At 42.6% G+C, this 24,428-nt stretch overlaps 1 protein-coding gene across 1 annotated transcript in view; it reads left to right on the top strand.

The window, feature by feature from the left end:
* Nucleotides 1-24,428, top strand: part of Abp1 (Actin binding protein 1) — a 135,979-nt gene that overhangs the window by 76,529 nt on the left and 35,022 nt on the right. The window contains exons 8-10 of the mRNA XM_080281657.1: nucleotides 7,744-7,871; nucleotides 8,926-9,035; nucleotides 14,392-14,613. Coding sequence (XP_080137783.1) covers nucleotides 7,744-7,871; nucleotides 8,926-9,035; nucleotides 14,392-14,613 — 460 coding nt within the window. The remainder of the gene's footprint in view (nucleotides 1-7,743; nucleotides 7,872-8,925; nucleotides 9,036-14,391; nucleotides 14,614-24,428) is intronic.

The raw sequence follows: 24,428 nt of genomic DNA, 5'->3' as shown, positions 1-24,428 counted from the left end.
AGTTGGCCCCGACATTTAAGATGAGAGTGACCAGCCTCACTCATTTCTGAGTGGCATTACATGAGCAATAAACCCCAACCACCCCTTGGACATAGACCTACCTAGGCTCAATCCAACTGGAGTGACTTAATTACCCCCTCTAAACCACCAGGCACCATAATATGGTTATATGGTTACCACCCAGCATAGTAAATGGTTTCCTGGTGTACAGCAAACCATTTGGCTTGCCACTCAGTGTAGAGTCACCCATAGGCAGAAGGAAGAGGAAAGAATGAAGGGAAGACAGACATAAGAGGGAGTGTAAAGGCACCCGTAGGCAGAAGAGGAAAGATGATAATAATAATAATCTGGTCTGTTTCTCAAAAGCTTCAGTCCTTTTTAAGAAATTCACTCGCACTTGACATTTTTCTTTTTTTTTAATGCATGGAAGAAAAAACCAAAGGCCAGGGGCCAGCAAACTTTTATAATTATGAGAATTGGGACTCATTCATATACAATAAAGACTTCACCACATGTACAGCTCCGGACAGATGAAACGGCTACACCCCATCCACCAGCGACTTGGTTTGGGTCTCAGTGGTTCTGGTAACAGTTGCAGGTGGAGGGAGGGGGGATGTGGGAGGGTGAGGAGGGAAGAAATGTGGGCGGAGTTATATAGGGGGTAGTGTGGGAGGGTGAAGAAGCAGCACAGTCTGGCTGGTGGGAGGGGGAGACGAATGGTTGGGTAGCGGAGACGAGAGTCTGCTAGAGGGTAAGACAGGTGAGTGTGATTAGATGAAAAGAAATTACAAAAAATGAATTATTATAATATCTGCTGCATATATTGCAATTTATCTACTATATAAAAACACTGTCTATTATTCACCACCGTATTTGGGTATCCTACTCATTATTATTATCCTTTGGATATTAGGCAATAAATAAAGATATTGGACGGTCTTTCGGACCCGAACCAATTTTTTCATAACTTTTTTCTTCAGCTATTTCTGTATTCCTATTATCCCTCGTGCATGAAGTCCCCCTTTTTATCACTTTCTCCTACGCCCTACATTTTTTTTTTAGGCATAAGGCAGTTTAACTTTCTCTTTAAATAACCATATTTGTCAACAAATATTCCTTTCATTATTCTATTTAATTACCTGTTTTCTTTCAATATGCATTTGTCTAATAATGGGTGTTACACCTTAATTGGCGCCGCTATTTGACGTTTTGAATAAATTTGGTCTAAATTTACGCATATATTGCAGTCTCTCTCAAGTAGGCTGGCAACCTCACACATCCTCCCCCCTGCTTTCTCCTTCTCTCGCTACCCGTTCCCTCCTTTCCTTTTGTAGTACTGTTTATCTATTCTTTCTCATATTTTTAACCTCATTCCTTCTTACAAACTTTTAGTGCTTTACAAATACCCTTCAATCACAGCAAGATTTACTCTATCAGGACAGATTATCATTACTATATCATACTTATCACGTAATATAGACGATAAGGATATCTCTCTACCCATTTATCAATTTATATCAGGTATATCATCTACCGAAATGTTCCGAGACACAATAACGGCGACATGCAGATCTATAAAAATTATTGTCAATAAACGGGGCCTCGAATTATTACTGTCCATTAGAATTTACTTCAGGTAGAGAAAATTTTCCTTTCATCTCGTTCCCTTGCGACAATTATCACATTCGTCATCCCTGTTATTCCCTTAAGCGCTACGACATGGCATCATCCATATACTGTATATATATATATATATATGATCAGGTATTTAATTTTTTTCAGGTAGCACGGAGGCAGTTTGAGCTTTGTTGTATAATAAATGATAATTTGGTTGTATATATTGTTTTTATTATCTTTGCCTATCATTGCCATGATGAGAACATAATTCTGAAGTTGAGCATAAAGCACTGTTTTCAATAGCCTATGGAGAGATTCATGAGAATCACGATGACTACCAGTACTGTCCTTGTGGTCCTTAATGTGTTATACATGGCGTTCTGCACAGTAATGCTGGACGTAAGGAGGTAATGCATGAAACCTATAGTCCTTCTGTTTTATGAAGGCGAAATGCTGTGGCTGTGATAATCACGTCAAGAATGCGTATCTGCCAACACTTTCATTCTAAATAACTAATATCGTAACCTTCGCCATAAACTTCCAGTTATTCTTTTCCCGATGGCAGTTTTTTCCAGTTTCATGTAGTAGGACTGTAGGTGATAAGGGAGAAATTCCTATGGCACTAAAAGTTTGTAAGAAGGAATGAGGTTAAAAATATGAGAAAGAATAGATAAACAGTACTACAAAAGGAAAGGAGGGAACGGGTAGCGAGAGAAGGAGAAAGCAGGGGGGAGGATGTGTGAGGTTGCCAGCCTACTTGAGAGAGACTGCAATATATGCGTAAATTTAGACCAAATTTATTCAAAACGTCAAATAGCGGCGCCAATTAAGGTGTAACACCCATTATTAGACAAATGCATATTGAAAGAAAACAGGTAATTAAATAGAATAATGAAAGGAATATTTGTTGACAAATATGGTTATTTAAAGAGAAAGTTAAACTGCCCTATGCCTAAAAAAAAATATAGGGCGTAGGAGAAAGTGATAAAAAGGGGGACTTCAAGCACGAGGGATAATCGGAATACGGAAATAGCTGAAGAAAAAAGTTATGAAAAAATTGGTTCGGGTCCGAAAGACCGTCCAATATCTTTATTTATTGCCTAATATTCAAAGGATAATAATAATAAGTAGGATACCCAAATACGGTGGTGAATAATAGACAGTGTTTTTATTTAGTAGATAAATTGCAATATATGCAGCAGATATTATAATAATTCATTTTTTGTAATTTCTTTTCATCTAATCACACTCACCTGTCTTACCCTCTAGCAGACTCTCGTCTCCGCTACCCAACCATTCGTCTCCCCCTCCCACCAGCCAGACTGTGCTGCTTCTTTACCCTCCCACACTACCCCCTATATAACTCCGCCCACATTTCTCCCCTCCTCACCCTCCCACATCCCCCCTCCCTCCACCTGCAACTGTTACCAGAACCACTGAGACCCAAACCAAGTCGCTGGTGGATGGGGTGTAGCCGTTTCATCTGTCCGGAGCTGTACATCCAATCCTACATTGCCCCGTGAGGAGCATAGGAGCCCGGGGCTAGGCAAGTTGGTCCTGACATTTAAGATGAGAGTGAGGTATTCTTTATAATTTGGTTTTGAATTGAAATATACATCCAGGTTTTGGACAGAGCTAGCTGGGTGAAGTTGTGACTCACCATTCTTCAGAGCCAGGGCATTATCAGCATCACAACCCCTCCTTCTTCTGCAGATAATGATGTTTTACCATCATTCAGCATAAGTCTTCACTTTGCCATCCAGATCTTAATATCAGTCATCAGGGATTCCAGTTTATTCACGGTATTGTTGATATACAGTCTGTCATCTTCAAAAAAAGATGAATGTTATCAACATGAAGATGATAAGACACATCATGTGCGTCAAGTAGACAATAAACTACTCAGAATTACTATGAACGGAGCTTGACCAAAAACAGATCCTTGAGGAACTCCAGACAGAAATTTCATGAATCAATTCCCAATCAGTTTCTCTCCTGTCTTTCACACGAGAGAGAGAGAGATGCAACACTTCGTTCTCTTTGGCCGCTGCCGCAATAATATCCCAAGGAATTTTTTTGACATTGTGGTAGGTGGGGGTTCTCACCATCCACTCACTCGATGTAGTGCTGCTTTGGGTGTCAGCCATTTCCTCTCTTCCTTCCTTCCTCTCCTATCTTTCTGTCCTTCATTCTTTCCTCTTCCTTCTGCCTGTAGGTGACTTTACACTCCCTCTTCTGTCTTTTTTTTCCTTCATTCTTTCCTCTTCCTTCTGCCTGTGGGTGACTATACACTGAGTGACAAGCCAGATGGTTTCCTGTACACCAGGAAACTGTTTGCTAGGTGGGTGGTAACCATATAACCAAATTATGGCACCTGGTGGTTTAGTGAGTAATTAAGGTGCTCCAATCAGATTGAGCCTGTGTAGGTTTATATCCAAAGGATGGTTGGGGTTTATTGCCCACATAATGCCACTCAGGGTTAAATGAGGCTAGTCACTCTCATCTTAAATGTCAGGACCAACTTGCCTAGCCCCGGGCTCCTTTGCTTCTCATGGGGCAACATAGGATTGGATGATGGATGGATGAAATATCTGCCACTTCCTGAACATAGTCACAGTTTTTCCTATTGCCTATCCTGTGATATCCTTCAGGGTTGTGGAGTTGTTTGATGGAAGGAAAAAATAACTAATTTGCTTTTACGGAAATTTCCATGGTTTCATATTTAGTCACTATGACTATAATAGACTATAATATGGCATATAAATGGCCCAAAATTGGTAGCCTATGTACCTAATTAAAGGTATGCTCTTTCATCTGGTCATACTAATAGTAGACTGTGATTAAAAAAAAATAATAATTTTATGACACTGGACAGAGTCTTGGTATTAGTTATCGAACTAAGTGAGGTGTTGAATTTATATTATACACATCCATGATAAGATGAGTGTTTATGCTTGTTGGGTATTTGCATGGGTATTAGGAATGTGAACTGTGTAAGATTGGGCATGAATGAGTGAGGCAGATGCAAGGAAGGAGTTGCTTTGTTGATGAATGAGGTGTGGCAGAGTGGAATGAGAGATTACAAGTGCATCAGCTCGAGGTGTATGTATGTCAAGTTCAAGTTTAAGAAGGTGAAAGTGGCAGTGATTGTAGTGTATGCACTGTGTGAGGACAGGAGTGAGAGAAAGAGAAAGACAGGTTTTGGGATGAGCTGAATGAAGCAGTGGGAGAAATGCCCAGGAGCTATAAAGCAATGGGCGATAGGAATGGAAGAGTAAGCACTGGTCCTGAGGATAACATAATGGGTTGTAATGGAATACCAAGAGAAAATGATAATGGGAAGTGTCTGAAGGATATGTGTCAGGAAAGGAAGTTGTGCATTTGTAATTTGTATTTCAGACACAAAGATGCATTTAAATATGCATGGTATAGAGGGAATGAGGATCGTGTTGAGAGGAGCCCAATTGATTATGTGCTCATAGAGAGGTCGGTGCTGGGAGTGGTTGCTGTTACGAGGGCCATGAGAGAGCAATGTGGATGTCTGTCAGATAATTTGATTGTGATATGCAAGCTGAAGCTGAGAGGAGTGAGGTGGACCAAGAGAGAGAGAAGCAGTCAGGGAGAAAGACTGACAGTCAAGAAGCTGAGGATCAAAGAAATGGCAGATGAATACAGGACCAAAGTAGGGGAGGAATTAGAATCAGTGAATTGGAAAGAAATGGATCTGGACAGCCTGTGGAATGCATATGGGGATTGCCTAGTTAAAAATGCAAATGCGGTGTGTGGTTTGGCAAGAGTAACAACAAAGAAGAAAGGTATGGCGTGGTGGGATGATGAGGTTAAGAGAGCAGTGGAGGAAAAGAGGAAGAAATGGTTAGAGTGGTTACAGGACAGGGGTTCAGTTGAAATAAGACCTGAATATTGAGAGCAAGAAGCACATAAAGAGACTAGTGAAGAGCAAAAAAGGAGGTAAATGATTATCTAGGAAGAATAATGAATGCAAACTACAGTACTCTGAAAATAGGATGTTATTCTGGAAAGAGGTGCATAAATATAGAAGTGAAAGCGGAAAGAAATGTGATGAATGAAGGATGTAAGTGGTAGATTATTAACCTGTGGGGATGAAATCAGGACCAGATGGAAAGAATATTTTGAAAGCCTGATGAATGGAAATACTGTAGAGAGAGCAGAGCGACTGTAAACATGATTGGTTTTGGGGATATGCAGAGAAGGAATGCAGTGCCAGGAGACGTGACACTCTCACAGGTGAAGAGCGCTGTGAAACAGCTGAAAAATGGGAAAGCAGCTGGGGTTGATGAGGTGTATGCAGAGATGATTAAGTGTAGTGGGAAGAGCAGAATGAAGTGCTTGTTGGAGATATGTAACAAGACATGGATGAGTGAAACTGTGCCAGCAGAGTGGAAAAGAGCTGTGATTGTACCTCTGTACAAAAATAAAGATGAGCGAAGTGAGTGCTAGAATTATCGTGGCATAAGTTTATTGATGTGGTAGGGAAGTTATATGGAAGAATTATTATAGAGAAATTAAGAGAGATATCAGAAGTCCTAATGAGTGATGAACAGGGTGGCTTTAGGAGTGGCAGAGCATGTTTGGATCAAATATTTGCAGGGAGACAGATGGTGGAGGAGGCTCGTGTGGATCTGGAAAAAGCATACGACAAAGTGGACAAAGAAGGATTGTTGAGGGTTTTGCGATTGTACAGTGTAGATGGTAAGGTGCTAGGTGCTGTCAAGAGTTTTCATGATGGTAGTGAAGCATGTGTAAGGGTTAATGGGCATCTCAGTGAATGGTTACACAATCGGTGCGGGTGTGTGACAAGGTTGTGTGATGTCCCCGTGGTTGTTCAATATATATATATATATATGTCTGTATTTGTATATATATGGATGGGGTGATGAGAGAAGTAAAAACACGAGGAATGGAGAGGGGGGATGGCGTTGGTAATGAATGGTGATAGATGGAATATCTCAGATTTGTTGTGTGCTGATGATGCAGTACTACTTGCAAATACCGGACAAGAACTTGGTAGACTAGTTTAGAGTTTTGCTGATGTCTGTGAGCATCGTGCCTTGAGAGTAAATGTAGAAAAGAGTAAAGTGATGGTTATTGAGAGAGAAGGTGACTCCCAGTGTGATGTTACAGTGAATGGAGAGAGACTGGAATTGGTGAGACAGTTCAAATACCTGGGTACAGTGATAGAAAAGAGAGGAAAATGTGCAAAAGAATGTGGAAGGTAGAGTGACACAGGGAAGGAAAGTAGCTGGTGCAATGAAGGCCTTGATAAACAACAGAGGCTTGAGAGTTGCAGCTGCACGAGGCTTACATGAAGGAGTGTTAGTGCCAACTTTAACATATGGATGTGAGACTGTGGTGTGGCATGAAAATGAAAAGTCAGGAGTGAGAGCAGTGGAGATGGGACTGCTGAGGAATTTATGTGGAACACAGAGAGTGGATAGGATGCTAAATAATGTGATTTGTGAAAGATATGGAGTGAGGAAGTCTGTGGACACCAGAATCGAAGAGAGTGTACTGAGATGGTATGGTCATGTTGAGAGAATGGATAACAACAGAGTGGTGAAAAAGGCATATCTGAGTGAAGTTGAAGGAGGGAGGAGGCAAGGTAGGCCAAGGAGAAGTTGCAGAGATATGGTGGATGAGTGGGTGAGGAAGAGAGGTTTGGAAGTTGGTGAGGCTAGGGAACTGACAAGAGATTGAGCTGACTAGATGAATATTGTGAGAAGTGGATGATCAGGGATTTGGGACTCCTTTTTAACTTGACAGCATCCGGATTGACTCTATTAGATACGTTTATGTGAAGCTATAGAAGGTGGTGTATGTTTTTGGCGTATCCGATAGAGCCAGGATTCCGGGGGCTTGAATGATGAGTGAATGGAAGCGTGGCCTATTGGATTGTGCAAATTTGAGCTGTGTGGACATTGCAACTCCTCACCCTGCCCTGGAGTGGGAAAGGAGGTCTAGATGATGATGATGATGATGATTAGGAATGTATCCTGCATTAATCATGAGGGTATGCAGTATAGAAGGTCATTTGTAAGCATTAGATAAAATAAAAACTATGCTCTTATTTTTCTTGTTTTCCTCCAGAGAGGAGAGCCGGGAAGTGAATGCTGGAGGAGTGCCAGGGAGAGGTGTGACAGCTCGCTGGCCCCCAGCTGCTTCTGAACCTGCCCACAACCACAACCAGCATCACACCCCACCTTCAAGTTTTAGAGGTCACTTACCATCAGTACTCTTTTTAGTTGGTTTACTTTGACCTAATGGAGCTTGACTATACCTACAACTTATATGCAAAGTACATACATAAAATGACATGCATCCTCTTAAGGACTCGTCATATTGGGGTTGGCCATGGCACAGTTGAGATTTTCTATGGACCAGAAGTTAAACCAAGTGCCAAAATGATTTAACTACCTGCTGATGGTTGCCAGAGGCTGTTGGGAAAAAAGAAATCAAAGATGTGTAATGAGATTTGTAACAATGAGAGTCTTAGTTTGGACTCAAACTATTTACTAACAGCTGATTGTTCCCTGCCTAAGAATGGTGATTGTGTAGCTCTAAGCTTGTAGCTGCACTTCACTCTCAAGGTATTAATCCCAGAATCAGTGATAGCTATCCGTTGTGATTGCTTGAAGTTCAGCTAATGTTATTAGGTAAGAACTAGTCTCCTTGGTTACTGGTAAGATTGGCCCTCCAGTATGACCACACTTGGCCATAATCTGAGCTGAAAGGGATAAGGAATCTTCACTTTTATCCCACAACTCTTATTCTGCCACCCACATTGAAAAAGGCGTCAGTTTTTGTCACACGTGTATAAGCAGTTTACTTCTTAACCAGCCGGCTAGCTGCCTTGATAACATTTTTTAACGGGAATTCAGTAGACACTAGGTCAGGATCGGGTAAGTTAGAGATGATTCCATATAGCTGGACCCACATGCATTTAATCCTGAAGTAACCTTTCCGATACTAGGCAGTAAGGATGAGACTGACGAAGACTGCAGTAGTAGGTTGTAGCAAACGAGGTTGAGAAGCATGTCAGTAGTCATTATTTGGTTGTAGGTCTGGCATCAGGATTGCCGGAAATAATTCCCTTGAAAGTTTGAATTACAGGAAACTGTTTGACTTGTCATTCAATGCAGAATCACCTGAAAGTAGCATTACATAAAGTGAATATTGGGCAGCCCACCTATCACATTACAAACTCTTTATTAAATCTGAAAGTTTTCAGTTGAATAAATTTAACTCATTAATCAGTTCTATCCTTCTCAGCTGCAAGCAGTCCCCGCACACCAGTACAGGACATCATCCATGGCCCATCTTCCCCTCCAGCACCACCAGGCAAGCAGCAGCAGCCTGTCAGCATCACCCCAACTCATGAGGTTGGTTTCTCACTGTTATTTCCAACTTGCAGTGGTTGGTTAAGTTTGGTTTGTGAATTTTGTTCCTCATGATTGATAGCACTGTTTTATTTTGCCGTAAGATTAACTCTCTTTTTTCACCAGTGTGATTATGCTGTTATTACGTACAGTAATCCCTCGATTATCCAACGTAATAGACCCAAAGGCATGTCCGAGTAATGACTCTGTCATCATCACTCACCCTAGGAAGAGGTATGCAAGGAATAGCAAGGCCTGAAGCAGGTAGGAAACAACCACAAAAGCCATCATGTGCGCTGCCATAGCAATTGTCTGAGAGGAGTTGTTCACTAAACTGTCACTATGTGTGAGCTGAGAACAACCGAGGGGGGAGGTCTCTAGCAGACGCTGGATGAACTACCCAGCCAGATAGGATGGTGCCACCAGGCTATTCCCACCAGGCCAAGCATGAAAATGTTCACACGTCTATAATTTCCACCTGGATGCATGTATGTTGTCCAGTTAAAAATGGAATAATGTACCAATAATGGTTTTGAACAGCCAGAGCACAGCGTCCAGGTAATGGATGTTCAGATAATTGAGGGCTTACTTACAAATTCTTTATAGGTTGTGTGAACAGTCTGGTTAATGTATTTTTCATCTTTTACAAATCTCACCAAACCTTCCTATATCTTTACTAATTCACTATAATACTCCACTGTAATTTTCTTTGTTATTGAAATCAGTCGTTATTCATACATAAACCTTGCTCGTTGTATAAATAGTATATGTGTATGTATGACCATTTCATAGGGCATTGTTTTGTGCTTCCCTATATTTTCCTTTGCATTTCCTTTTTCTAGATCCTACCTATGCCCTATAAATACTGTAATAGGAAATTAGATTAGAGTTGAGGTGAAACCAGTGTAATAAGGCTATATCCTAATGAGATATTGTGATCTATTATGTTATTGCACTAGTACCTTACGATGCATATCAGTTGTGCCATGTAGTTGTAGTATACTATAAATCCCTAAACACAATGTAAATATACAGTAATGACCGCATGAGTTGTGCATTCCTGAAATTTTATTAGTGTGCAGTATAGCTTACCTCTTCCATACAACTAATCCTGCTGCTTATTCTGTTAATCTTTCCTCTCTGTTGGGCTCCTCTGATCACAATCTTGTCACTTTAACCTGTCTTATCACTCCAGTAGGGCCTGTGGACCCTCCAAAGAAACGTCGATTGTGGCATTTTGAAGCTGCTGATGGGGAGGCCCTCAGGCAGTACTTCTTTGATTTTCCCCAGAATGATTATTGCTTCCATGGCCAGGAGCCATTTGGGTGTGCCATGCACATTACAGAGGTTATTCTCTGGGGCATGAAAGCATACAATCCTTTCTCATATCCTTTGACTAATGCAAAAAATGCTTGGTTTAATCACGCTTGTTCTGATGCTGTCCGCAACAAGGAAAAGGCTTACAAAAGGTGCTGGAGCCAACGCACACTTGAATCTCATCTCTTTTATGTTTCTACCCAGAATCGTGCTAAGTCTATTCTTCACTCTGCTAAAAATAATTTCATTGGTACTAAATGCGCTGAACTCTCCAACTCGAATTCTTCCCACTCCTTCTGGCACCTTGCCAAAAATCTTTCTAACAACTTTACCTCATCATCCTTCCCTCCTCTTTTCCATTCTAATGGTTCTGTATCTATTTCTTCTACTGAAAAAGCAGAACTCTTTGCTCAGACTTTCTCCTCCAGTTCCACCTTAGACGATTCCAGTGCTGTTCCTCCATCTCTTCCCCCATCTGTCTTCCTCATGACTGTCATGAAGATTTCTTTAATTGATGTATTTTCTGCCATCATTGGCCTCAATACTAACAAGGCATATGGGCCTGATTGGGTCCCTTCTGTTGTTCTCAAGAACTGTGCTTTTGTGCATATACCCTGTGTAGATAAACTCTTTTGCCTTTGTCTATCAACTTGTACCTTTCTTCTTGCTGGAAGTTTGCTCTATTCATCCTGTCTCAAAGAAGGGTGACCATTCCCAACCTTCTAACTATTGCCCAATTGCTTTAACATCCTGTATTTCAAAAGTTTTTGAGTAATTTCTTAACAGAAAAATTTAAAAACATCTTTCCTATCATAACCATCTTTCTGATCGCCGGTATGGGTTCCACCAGGGATGCTTCACTGACGATCTTCTCACCAACTTTTCAGACTCCTGGTCATCCTCCTTTCAGGACTTTGGTGAAAGTTTCGCCATTGCACTTGACAACTCAAAGGCTTTCGATTGAGTCTGGCATAAATCTTTATTTTCAAAACTGCCCTCTCACGGTTTCTATCCTTCTATCAGTGCCTTCATCTCTAGCTTCCGGTCTCTTCGTTCTGTAGCTGCTGTTTTAGACTTCCACCATTCGTCTCCTTGGGCTATCAGTAGTGGTGTTCCTCAAGGTTCTGACCTATCACCAACTCGCTTCCATTTATTCATCAGTGTCCTAAGCTGTACATCTAACCCTATCCCCTCATATGCTGATGATTCCACCCTCCACCTTTCCATTCATTTCCTGCAGCGTATATCTCAGCAGCTACTTCAACAAACAGGGGATGAGGCAATGGCACACCTAATGTCTGACTTGGCTCATATGTCTGATAGGGGTAAAAGTAATCTTGTTGTTTTAAATGCATCAGAAACTCCGTTCTTACATCTATCAACCCAACAACATCTTTCACAGGAGTACCCTCTAATTTTTGATAATATCCAGCTTAATCGTGCATCATCTTTAAATATACTTGGGGTTTCATTCTCTCGGGATTTATCTTGGAAAGAACGTATTACCTCTCTTGTAAAATCTGCTTCCAAGAGATCAGAGTGCTAAGTCAACTCCGTGCCTTCTTTACTCTTGCATAGTTGTTGACTTTATACATGGGTTTTATTTGCCCCTGTGTATAGTACAACTTTCGTGTGTGGAGGCTTCCCACATACAGCTCCTCTCAACAAGGTGGAGTGAGAAGCTTTTTGTCTCATTAATTCTCCTTCTCTTACTGGCTTCCTCCAACCTCTGTCCCTTTGCTGCACTTTTGCATCTTTATCTCTTTTCTATTGCTGCTTCAATGGTCACTGCTCCTCTGAACAGTCTGCTTGCATCCCCCCATCATTACAACGAGCGCGTAACACCTGTCTAGCAACAAACTCTCATCCCTTTTCTGTCCAACTCTCTAATGCAAGAGTTAACTGTTACTCCCAGTCCTTCACATATGCAGCAGGTCAACTCTGTAACTGTCTTCCTCTGTCTGTATTTCCTACTGCCAATGATCTCCGGTCTTTCAAACGTAATGTGTCCAGGCATTTCCAAATGTACAGATCTTGAATTTGATTCTCTGTTATCTTGTTTTTGTTTTTTCTTGGAGGGAACAATTAGTGGGCTCCTGGCCTTTGGTCCCTTCTTCCTTGCATATTAAAAAAAGGAAAGAAAAAAAATGTTTAGGTCTTAATAAAATCTACTGTATCTTTTGTGTTACCCTTATTGCATGATGTGATATTGTTGTTCAGTTTTTATTTTCTGTTTACATTTTCAATTTTAACATTTTCTGTAGTAAATCTAGCCAGCTGAGCGGCACATAGGAGTTTTTTTTTTTTTTTTCCCCCATATTCTGAATATATGGCTCTGCTGGTATATACAGTACATTTTGTTATAAATACTGTCATCAGGATGGAGGCAGCACGGGGCATGTGAGAAATCTACTTCGTGAGGGCTTACCTGCCCGTCAAGACTCAGATGATGAAGATAAAACAGATAAAGATGAGTGGCAGGATGACCCCCCTAACAGCACCAGTGCCAAGCCTTCCACAAGCCAGAGCTCGCTCAGCAGTGATACATTTCTTTCTCAGTCATTGTCTCATCATCAAACAATTCATGCAGATAATCAGCCCCACATCAGTCAAACATATTTAGCTCATAGCCAGGCTCACATGACTCAGAATCAGTTGGTCCCACCTCAGAAACAGCCATCTCCCTCTTTCAGCCAACCTAATCCCACCTTCAACCAGTCAGTGCCTTTTAGCCAGCTATCTCCCACACACAGTCAGTCAGCTCCCAGTTATACCCACTCTGCTTCCACTTATCACCAGTCATCTCAGTCATACAGTGAGCATGCTATAACATCTAACCAGCCAGTTTCTACCTACATCAACCAGATGGACCCCCCAACAAAGCAACCTCTCAACTCATCGCCCTTTATGCAAGAAAATCCAGTTCCCCACAAAGTTCCTGCTACTTATACTGTACGTTTTGTTTTTGTTTTATTTTTTCATTGTGAGTTTTTTACTTTAATATTTTTAATATTGCTTGAATTTGTTTATGCTCTTAAATATACTTAACTTTGGCTGCCTAGACTAATGCATCTTGAAAGTGGTAACAAAATACTGTTACCATCACTGGAATTTATTTAGGTACCTGGGTAGTGTGATAAGTAAGGATGGAGGTTTGGAGGGTGAAGTGCTTGAAAGGATACAGCAGGGAAGAAAGGTTGCTGGTTCCTTGAAAGCAGTGATAAGAAGCAGGGAAGTGAGTATGGGAGTGAAAAAGCTACTACATGACAGTATTGTGATACCAACTCTAACGTATGGAAGTGAAGCTTGGACGTTGCTGGAAGGACACAAGTCAAGAGTGAGAGCAGTGGAAATGAGTTATTTAAGAGGAGCCTGTGGAGTCACATGGAGAGACAGGCTGACAAATGAGGATATAAAGGAGCGTTGTGGTGTGGATGTGGATGTGATAGGAAGCGTTAGGAGGAATACACTGAGGTGGTTTGGCCATGTAGAGAGGATGGAGGGTGAAAGACTGACGAAGAGAGTGTATGAGAGTGAGGTGGAGGGGGGAAGAGGGAGGGGGAGGGGGAGGCTGAGGATGAGATGGAGGGATGGAGTGGAGAGGTATATGAGAGAGGGGGGTGTGAGTTGGGAGCGGAGCAGTGAAATGGCAGGGGACAGGGCGACATGGAGGCGATTTGTTTGTGGCCACCCCGAACGGGATTGAGGCGTCTGGCAATAGATAGATAGATAGATAGATTTTTTTTTTTTTTTTAAATTTTCTTCTAGCCACCTCAATTGTTTTATTCCTTATATGAAAGAAATATCATAATGAAAGGGGAAATTGAAGAGTGTCAAAAAGTGTCTTTGCTGAACAAGATTAGTCTCTGGATTTTCTAAGTGATATGAAATAGAATTTGTAGTATTGAAGTGGTTATTATTTGATAGCTTCCCCAACTACTTTAATTTATAGTTTCATGTTTACAGGGATCCTACCCAACCCATTTTGATTTTCAAGATGAAGATTCAGTAAAGGTGGTAATAATATTTTTTCATTCGGTAGAATGGAGGATCACACTTATATGAACAGTCCACTGAAGAAAAGCTCAGCATTAGCGGGGGAAGGCAGTCAACTCATAATGGAACACACCACAGCAAGACCACCATTAACAGTGATAACAGCAGCCTGCCAACCGTCCACGACAGTAATGCCACAGCAGCCACCACTGTTCACTCAGATAATGCCAATTCCACTCCAGCTATTGGCATGTTGTATGAAGTGGATGTAAGTCCTCTATATGTTTAGAAACCATTGACCACACTAGCATGTGTAGGTCCTTTCAGTCATACATACATACGTACATCATCCAATCCTGTGTCACCCCACGAGGAGTGCAGGAGCCCAGGGCTAGGCAAGTCGGTCCCAACATTTAAGATGAGAGTGACCAGTATCACTCATCCCTGAGTGCATTACATGAGCAAAAAAATCCAGCCACCCCTTTGGATATAAACCTACACAGGCTCAATCCAAATGGAGTTCCCTAAATACCCACTAAACCACCAGGGGTCATAAGTTGGATATATGATTGCCACCCAGCATAGTAATTGGTTTCCTGGTGTACAGGAAACCATTTGGTTTGTCACTCAGTGTCGAGTCACCCGTAGACAGAAGGAAGAGGAAAGAATAAAGGAAAGAAAGACAGAAGAGGAAGGAAGGAAGAGAGGGAAGGGCATTCACCTGATAGCAGCACATCGAGTGAGTGAATGGTGAGCGTACCCACCTACCACCCAGATAATGTCAGATCCACTCCATTTATTGACATGGTGTGTGAGGCAGATGGTTTAAAGACCATTGACCATGCTGTTATGTGTCAATCCTTTCACCTAATGACAGCTTTCCATGGGATGTGATCTTGAGTCATTTTCCTACTGATTTGCCTAGCCCAGAAGTCTAGTATGCCTGGATGAGTTTTAATGTTGTATCCTTGTTAGCCTTAGAAACACTCAAGCACCTCTTTCTTACCAATTTCTTTCTGCATATAGCACATTAATAATCTCTTGTATGTTGTTTATGCAGTCTTTGAAGAAATTGCTCAAGAATGGGAAGGAGGTGGAAGAAAACACGGGTGAAATAGAAGTGAGCTTGATTCCCAACTAGTTTTCCCTGTGACTTCTTCCTCAGTGCCAAAGAAGTTTATGGACTTACTGAACTCAAATGCAGAAAATTTAGATCCTGCACAGCTGACTGTCAGTCAGTGCTGCCATGTTATTGACTACATCCGTCCCAGGTGTTTGTCAGGTGCATGTTGGCCCCTCCTGGGAGTTCTATGTCCTTTCCACATAGCTACCACCTGAGCTGCATCCCCAATTACATGTCCCTGGTCATGTGGTAGTTATGTGGAGAGGACACCATCCACTCACTCGATGTAGTGCTGCTCTCGGGTGTCTACCCTTTCCTCTTCTCCATCCTTCTTTCCTTCCATCCTGTTCTGTCTTTCATTCCTTCATTTTTTCCTCATCCTTCTGCCTACGGGTGACTTTACACTCCCTCATCTGTCTTTCTTTCCTTCATTCTTTCCTCTTCCTTCTGCCTGTGGGTGACTCAACACTGAGTGACAAGCCAAATGGTTTCCTGTACACCAGGAAGCCATTTACTATGCTGGGTGGTAACCATATAACCAAATTTTGGCGCCTGGTGGGTAATTATTGCGTTCCAATAGGATTGAGCTGGTGAAGGTTTACATCTAAGGGATGGTTGGGGTTTATTGCTCACGTAATGCCACAGAGAGATGAGTGAGGCTGGTTACTCTCATCTTAAATGTCAGGACCAACTGCCTAGCCCCGGGCTCCTAAACTCCTCATGGGGCGACATAGGATTAGATGATAGATAAATATATATATATATATATATATATATATATATATATATATATATATATATATATATATATATATATATATATATATATACAGTATATATATATATATCGGAACCTCTGTGGTGCAGTGGTAGAGTGTGCGTTTGGTACACTGGTGAACCAGAGTTCGCGCCCCGCCATGGTAATAAACTTTGGGAGTGTTCACCCAGCCACGTACTGCATTGGCGGACTCAAGGGGTACTGTGGTTGAACCAGTGTCACTTACTATAAAGTATGCTTGCACCCAGTCGGCTTGCGCAGGCCAATTACACTTGGTTCACAGACTACACACACATCCAAAGCCACTACAACACTATATTTACACTTACAAGCACTTCTCACCCTACACACAATCTCTTCTAGACAGCCTAAGCCACTTGGTAGAGATACATTGGCTCTATCGTCCCGACTTCGGTCAGGATAGGCCTGTCCTGCAGTGGATACTCAAACGGCTGATGATGATGATATATATATATCGCTTTCGTTTTCGTAAGCTCCAACATGCTTCCATTTATCTCCCTTCGTCACCTAATGGCAGCTCTCCATGCCGCTAGATCTCTGGCAGCTTCCCTGTTTGTCCCTTAACCCTGAGGCCACACTGATTGACCTTTTCCCAAGTTTTTTCTACCTCTCACCACCCAACCCCTAATGTTAACACTAATCACTTTCTACACCCAGTTATCATTCCCCATCTTCTCCACATGCCCAAACCATCTCAATCTACCTCTCCTGATCACAACACCAATACACTCCGGTTTCATCCTATGTCTCAACTCTTCCATTGTAAACCCAGCCCCCCCCAGGCCTTGTACTCAAGGACGCACTGCACATCCACCTAATCATTGCCATTTCTGTATGTTTGAGCCTGCGAATATCCTCTTCTGTCACTGCCCAGGTCTCACTACCATACATCATTAACGCTTCTAACACATGCCGCAGCATACAAGGATCCCATAGCATGGTGGGAGAGCCCTCTTGATGTCAGGAGAGGCAACAGCTCCCTGAATTTCTTCCAACCACACCTCACTCTAGCCACAGAGCTAGCTCCTGCCCCCACCTCCAGCACATAACATGTCTGCCAAAGAATAATACTCTTCCACACACTGAAGAGACTCACCAGCAAGTCGAATCCTTTCACACCTGGCAATATCTACATGCTCTCCTCTATATACCACACACATGAAATCAGCATTATCTCGCACTCTACCTCTAATACCACTATATCTTTTATGCACCCACTTATCACAAACACTGCACAAGATGGAGTTACTTCCCTCGTCCTTGTGACAAATCTCACATGGCCACTCTCCCTCTTCTTTGACAGTACTGCCTCTAGCCGTAGATACTATCACTTTGTTTTATCTGCATTTACTCTTAACCCCTTCTTTACCGAAAATGTGTTTTGATGTACCCCCGTACGTGGCCAGTAAACACCCGTGAGACACCAGAACTGCTACCGTTGTACGCTGGTACACCTTCTAATGAATGGCAGCTTATGGGCCTCAGGGGAGCCCGGTAAGGCTGTTTCTGAGGACCTCGGGTTAGCAACAGCTCTGTATTTTGACAACAAAGACTGTGACGAAGTTCTGACGAATTCTGACATCATAAGATACGTCATGACTGAGTTGCGGTGGCACCAATGGCTTGCTCACTCATCTGTGATGTAACCTCTTTTAGACCAATCATTATTTTATTTATAATTTCTACTGCAGATATTGTATTATATTTTCTTGTGACATACGGCAAAGTTTACACCCCTTGGCCTACCTGAGAGAGTCAGTTACCACGCACTTGACCACGAGAGAGGGTGTACAGGATAATTTTCTCTCATGGCGTCTCTGGCAGATTCCGATAGTGACGAGTTTATTCCTCATGAGGATACTTATTTAGATGTATCAGATGATGATGCAGCAGTGTCTGAAGTGTCAGTAGATGACTGTGATCCTGAAAATGATAGCGAAGTTGATGTGAGTGAGGAGGAGGAGGAAATTAGTAGCGAGCTTAGTGACGCTGCACTCTCGGCAACAAGTGGGTCAAGGTCGCCATCACCATCACATGTGTCCACACACTTCATGCTCAGCTTACAAGGTAAATAAATAAGCCATCAATCTGTGCAGGACATTTTTTTCAAGCCAGTTTGTACAGTACTTACCTGGGTAACAGTACTTTAGCATAAGATATGTAAACTTATATACCGTAATGATTTATTTTATAATATTTTTTTATTACCAACATCATGCTGGGTTTATGTGATCATCAGTATACAAACAAATAAAAAAAGAGTGAATGGTTTCGACGAGGCAAAAAATATACACTACCCCTCACACTACGGGAGGGGGAACTATCAGGTCAGTATGGGGGGTAAACGTAATGTTTACACTGGGGGGAGGGGTCGGTAAAGAAGGGGTTAAGCCCTTATGCCCCATACCATCTCTCATCATCATCATCCAGTCCTATATTGCCCCATGAGGAGCATAGGAGCCCAGGGCTAGGCAACTTGGTCCTGACATTTAAGATGAGAGTGACCAGCCGCACTGATCCCTGAGTGGCTTTACGTGGGCAATAAACCCCAACTCTTTCCTCTGCCTCCCTTTTATTCTCTGCAACCAACACCAAATCATCAGCATACACTATCTCCCACGGGAGTCCATTTCTGAAGTCACGTGAGAGGGCTTCAAGTACCATGACAAACAACAAGGGGCTCAAGACTGACCCTTGATGCCCACCATCATTCACGGAAAACTCATCACTCAAATCTCCATTCACCCTTGCCCGGCTGTGAGCACCCACATACATGGCCTTAATGACCCTAACCAGCAACTCATCGATCCCAAGCTTTCTCATTGCTCACCTCTTCACCTCTCTAGGGATTCTTTCAAAGTCCTTCTCCAAATCAACAAAAAATACATCTCCCTTTTGATTCCCATATGTTTTTCCTGGAGCTGTCAAACAATGAATGTGGCATCAGTGGTCCCTTTGCCTGACATAAACCCAAACTGCATCTTATCAATACTCACTTTCTCTAATCATACCTTCTAGAGCTCTCTCCATTACCTTCATTATATGGTCTAAAAGCTTTATGCCTCTATAATTTCCTCTTTCTAGGGCATGACTCTTCTCCTTGTGCACATTTACAATTACACTCTTCAGCCAATCATCTGGGACAACAGACTCATATATAATCGTATTTATCAGGTCAGTGACAAACCTCACTTCTATATCTCTTGCGGCTTTCAACATTTTAGCACTCAACCCAGACACACATGCTACCATCCCCACCTGCATCTTGCCTATTGTCCCACTTACAGTAGCAGTGTCAGTCAAATGCCAAGTCTCAAACACTGGATTTGCTGGATCCAAACCTTCCCTGTCCCAGTCAAACTCCTCATTCAACAACCGGCTGTATTGCTCCCTCCATACATCTTTAATATCCCCACTGTTCACCACAACCCTTCCTTCATCATTCTTCACACGCTGCTCACCTGTGATATCCCTATTCTCCCACTTCATCTGTTTTGCCACCCTAAAAATCATATTCTTCCCTTTCACACGATTTAGGTTATCAGGTAAACCTCTGATTTAGACTTCGTCCTGTAAACCTCTTTTCTAGCCATACACTTGACAGCCAAGTATATCCATCCATCCATCCATCATCCAATCCTACATTGCCCCATGAGGAGCGTAGGAGCCCGGGGCTAGGCAGTTGGTCTCAACATTTAAGATGAGAGTTACCAGCTTCACTCATCCCTGAGTGGCATTACATGAGCAATCAACCCTGGATATAAACCTTCACTGGCTCAATCCGACTGGAGTGCAATAATTACCCACTAAACCACCAAGTGCCAAAATTTGGCTATATGGTTACCACCCATCATAGTAAATGGTTTCCTGGTGTACAGGAAACCATTTGGCTTGTCACTCAGTGTAGAGTCACCTACAGGCAGAAGGAAAAGGAAAGAATGAAGGAAAGAAAGACAGAAGAGGGAGTGTAAAGTCACCCGTAGGCAGAAGGACAAGGAAAGACTGAAGGAAAGAAAGACAAGAGGATGGAAGGAAAGAAGGATGGAAGAGAGGAAAGGGCAGACACGCGAGAGCAGCACTACATCAAGTGGGTATATATAAATATATATATATAGATATATATATATAACATGAGGTGCTCCGAGCCAGAGAGGCGACTGTGCATTTTGCTTATTCTCGGTAATTAGTTTTTAAACTTTGACATGGCTAATTATGCAATGGTAAAACTAGACTTTTGTGCATTTTATTGTTTAGCATGAAAGTGCTAACCAAGACGATTAAAATGGTGGCAAACATGACATGTTTAGAGTATATTACAGTTTGGTAATTAGATGTCAAAGCAGATAAGCAAAATGCACAGTCGCCCCTCTGGCTCGGAACACATCATATATATATATATATATATATATATATATAAAATATCTGTCTGTCTATCTATCTATCTATCTCTCTATTGGCAGACGCCTCAGTCCCATTCGGGGTGGCCACAAACAAATCGCCTCCATGTCGCCCTGTCCCCCACCATTTCACTGCCTTGCTCCCAACTCACACACCCCTCTCTCATATACCTCTCCACCCCATCCCTCCATCTCATCCTCGGCCTTCCCCTCCCTCTTTCCCCCTCCACCTCACTCTCGTACACTCTCTTCTTCAGTCTTTCACCCTCTATCCTCTCCACATGGCCAGACCACCTCAGTGTATTCCTCCTAACGCTTCCTGTCATATCCACATCCACACAACAACGCTCCTTTATATCCTCATTTGTCAGCCTGTCTCTCCATGTGACTCCACAGACTTCTCTTAAATAACTCATTTCCACTGCTCTCACTCTTGACCTGTGTCCTTCAAGCAATGTCCAAGCTTCACTTCCATATGTTAGAGTTGGTATCACAATACTGTCATGTAGTAACTTTTCACTTCCATGCTCACTTCCCTGCTTCTTATTACTGCTTTCAAGGAACCTGCAACCTTTCTTCCCTCTTGTACCCTTTCAACCACTTCACCCTCCAAACCTCCATCCTTACTCATCACACTACCCAAGTACTTAAACATACTCACATTTTCCAATTCTTCACCATCCAACCTCGCTGTACATTCACTGACTTCACCTCTCTCAAAGACCATCACTTTACTCTTCCCTACATTCACTTTTAGATTCCGTTTCTTACACACTCTCCCAAACTCATCCACCAAGCCTTGCAGCTATCCTTCGTCTTCACTCAACAACACAGTATCATCTGCAAACAACAGTACAGGGAGTTTCCAAACACTACCCTCTCTCACCAGGGCCACTCCAACATCCACTACCCTACCTTGTACCTCTTTTATTACCCCATCCATGTACAGATTGAACAACCATGGAGACATGACACATCCTTGTTTCAACCCAACCTTCAAAGAGAAAAATTCACTCAGTTCACCATCCACATGCACTGCAGCCTTAGCACCATCATACATACTCTTCACAGCATTCAACAACTTCCCATCTACTCCATATATTCTTAATACTTTCCACAATCCTTGTCTATCCACCCTGTCATATGCTTTCTCCAAATCCATGAAAGCCACATACAACTTCTTTCCCTTCTCTAGAAACTTTTCCACTAAAGATCTAAGAATGAATATCTGATCTACACAACCTCTTCCCTTCTTAAAGCCTCCCTGTTCTTCAACTAATTCCTCTGTTCTTTCTCTAACTCTGTCAATAAGTATCCTACCATACACTTTTCCTATTATACTAAGAAGACAAATGCCCCTATGAGTACCACACACTTCTTTTTTCCCTTGTCCTTTGTACAAGGGAATAATTATACCTGACTTCCAATCCTCCGGGACTCTACCTTCCTCCCAGGCCAATCTGCACATTTTCCACATCCATTCTACTACTATCTCTCCCCCATGTTTCAGCATTTCACCACACATTCCATCAATTCCTGGGGCTTTCCCCAATTTAACTTTCTTCATTGCTTCCACAACTTCTATCCTACTGATTTCTTCCTGTCTTTTCACCTCCCTCCCTCTCCCAGCCATTCCCCGGCCACTTATACTCGCATTACTTCCATCCTCTATGTTCAACAATTCCTTAAAGTGTTCTCTCCATCGCTCACTTTTTTTCTCTTCTCCACTAGTAATATACCGTTTTTATCTTTCACTCCTCTGCTAACTTCACTTCCACCCTGTCTTACTCTTTTCACCTCTTTCCAAAACATTTTCTTACAGTCCCTCCACTTTACACTCAAGTCCCTTCCCAATTCCTCATCCGATCTCATCTTACTCTTACTAATCTTTTCACCTCTTTCTTTCTTTCTACATATAACTCTCTCTTCCGCCTCTCAACTTCTTCCACGCCCCTGTTTCTCATCCATTCATTGCATGCTTTCTTCTTTTGTGCCACAGCCTGTCTCACCTCTTCATTCCACCACGCTGTTTCTTGCACACCCCTCCGTCTTCTCTTCATCCCACACACCACATCACATGCTGCACATATTTCTTCTGTGAATATCCCCCTGGGGGTAGGGGGGTTTCAAGAATACTCCCCCAGTATCCCTGCTTGTCATACGAGGTGACTAAAAGGGTTGGTGGTGGGTTAGTGCCCCACCCCGTAAAAAGAACTAACTAAAAAAGCGAATAAAGCGCCTCGGACCTGGACGGACCATACGTTGACGACTAAGGAACGGACAAAGGACATTCTTAGGGTGGGAACGTGGAATGTGAGAGGAGTGAATGATGAAGTGAAAGAGAGAGAGATTGTTCAGGTGCTTGAGGATGCAAAAGTGGATATATGTGGATTGACTGAAACTAAATGGGGAGGTGAAAGGGTGAGAGAATGGGAATATTGTTTAGGTATACAGTATGTGCGGGAGTCAATGAGAATGAGAGGGCAAGAGAGGGAGTATGTCTGATGATAAGCAAGAAGTGGAAGGAGAATATAAGAGAGTATGGAACAGTGGGTGCAAGGATTGTATGAGTGAGGATGAAAGTAGGTATACAAGCGTGGGCGATTGTATGTGTGTATGCCCCGACAGAGGATCGAGTGGCAAGAGTGAAAGATGAGTTTTGGGCGAGAGTAGAAGCGTGTATGGACAAGTTTGAGAGGAGCGAGAGAGTGCTGTTGATTGGAGACATGAATGGCAAAGTTGGGAATGTACGAGTGGATGGAGTGGTTGGTCAGTGGGGTGTGCCAGCTGACGTAGATGGGAATGGAAATGCTTTGGTGGACATCTGTGCTTGTAAGGGGTTGGCAATAGCCAACACCTACTTTCGACATAAGATGATCCACCAGCATACATGGAGAGTAATGAGGAGGATGAATGGTGAACTTGTTGAACGAAAGGCAATGATAGACTACGTGTGTGTGGATGAGCCAATGAGAAGACAAGTGTTGGATGCAAGAGTGTGGAGAGGATGGGGGAATGGAGTCTCGGACCATCACTTAGTGATGGCCAAGGTACAGCTGCAAAGAAAATGGTTGAGGAGACGAAGGGGAAGACAGGAGGAAGCAGCTCCTGCGAGAAGAGTGGAGAAATTGCAAGATAGTGAGAAAATGATAGAGTATAAGAGCATAGTGGAAGAAAGATTGGGAAGGTATGAGCTAGAGCAGATGGAAGGGGTGGAAGACGTATGTAAGATATTCACGGAAGAGATAGGTGCAGCGTGTGAGACGGTTTGTGGAGTGAGGAGGAGATGCAAGGGTGTGCAAGGGACAGCATGGTGGAATGATGAGGTGAAACGAGCTGTGGAACAAAAGAAGATGGCATATAGTGAATGGTTAGCGAGTAGAGGTAGGGGAGAAGATGAGAGAGAGAAGAGAGAGGTATATGTGAGCAGGAGAAGGGAGGTTAAGAGACTGGTGAAGGAGAGTAAGAAGAAAGTGGATGAAGAGTTTGGGAGGAATCTGAGTGCGAAATGGAGGGAGAGTAAGAAATTGTTTTGGAAGGAGGTAAAGAAAGTAAGGCAGTGTGAAAGGGGAAATAGTAGGAGAGTGAAAGATAGGAATAATAGATTGTTGGTGGAGAAGAGAGAGAAATTGAGGCGATGGAAGGAGCACTTTGAGGATTTGTTGAATGTAGAGAGTGAGAGCAGTGCGAGTATAGGTGGTTGGGGAATGGCTGGGAGAAGAAGAGATGAGTGGAGGCAGGAAGAGATCAGTAGGGCGGAAGTA

This window comes from Coenobita brevimanus, chromosome 90, assembly GCF_032717465.1.
Source record: "Coenobita brevimanus isolate Jiangsu-jjx chromosome 90, ASM3271746v2, whole genome shotgun sequence".
Lineage (NCBI taxonomy): Eukaryota > Metazoa > Arthropoda > Malacostraca > Decapoda > Coenobitidae > Coenobita > Coenobita brevimanus.
The sequence above is the reverse complement of the archived record's forward strand: the minus strand, read 5'-3'. Positions and strand labels throughout refer to the sequence as shown.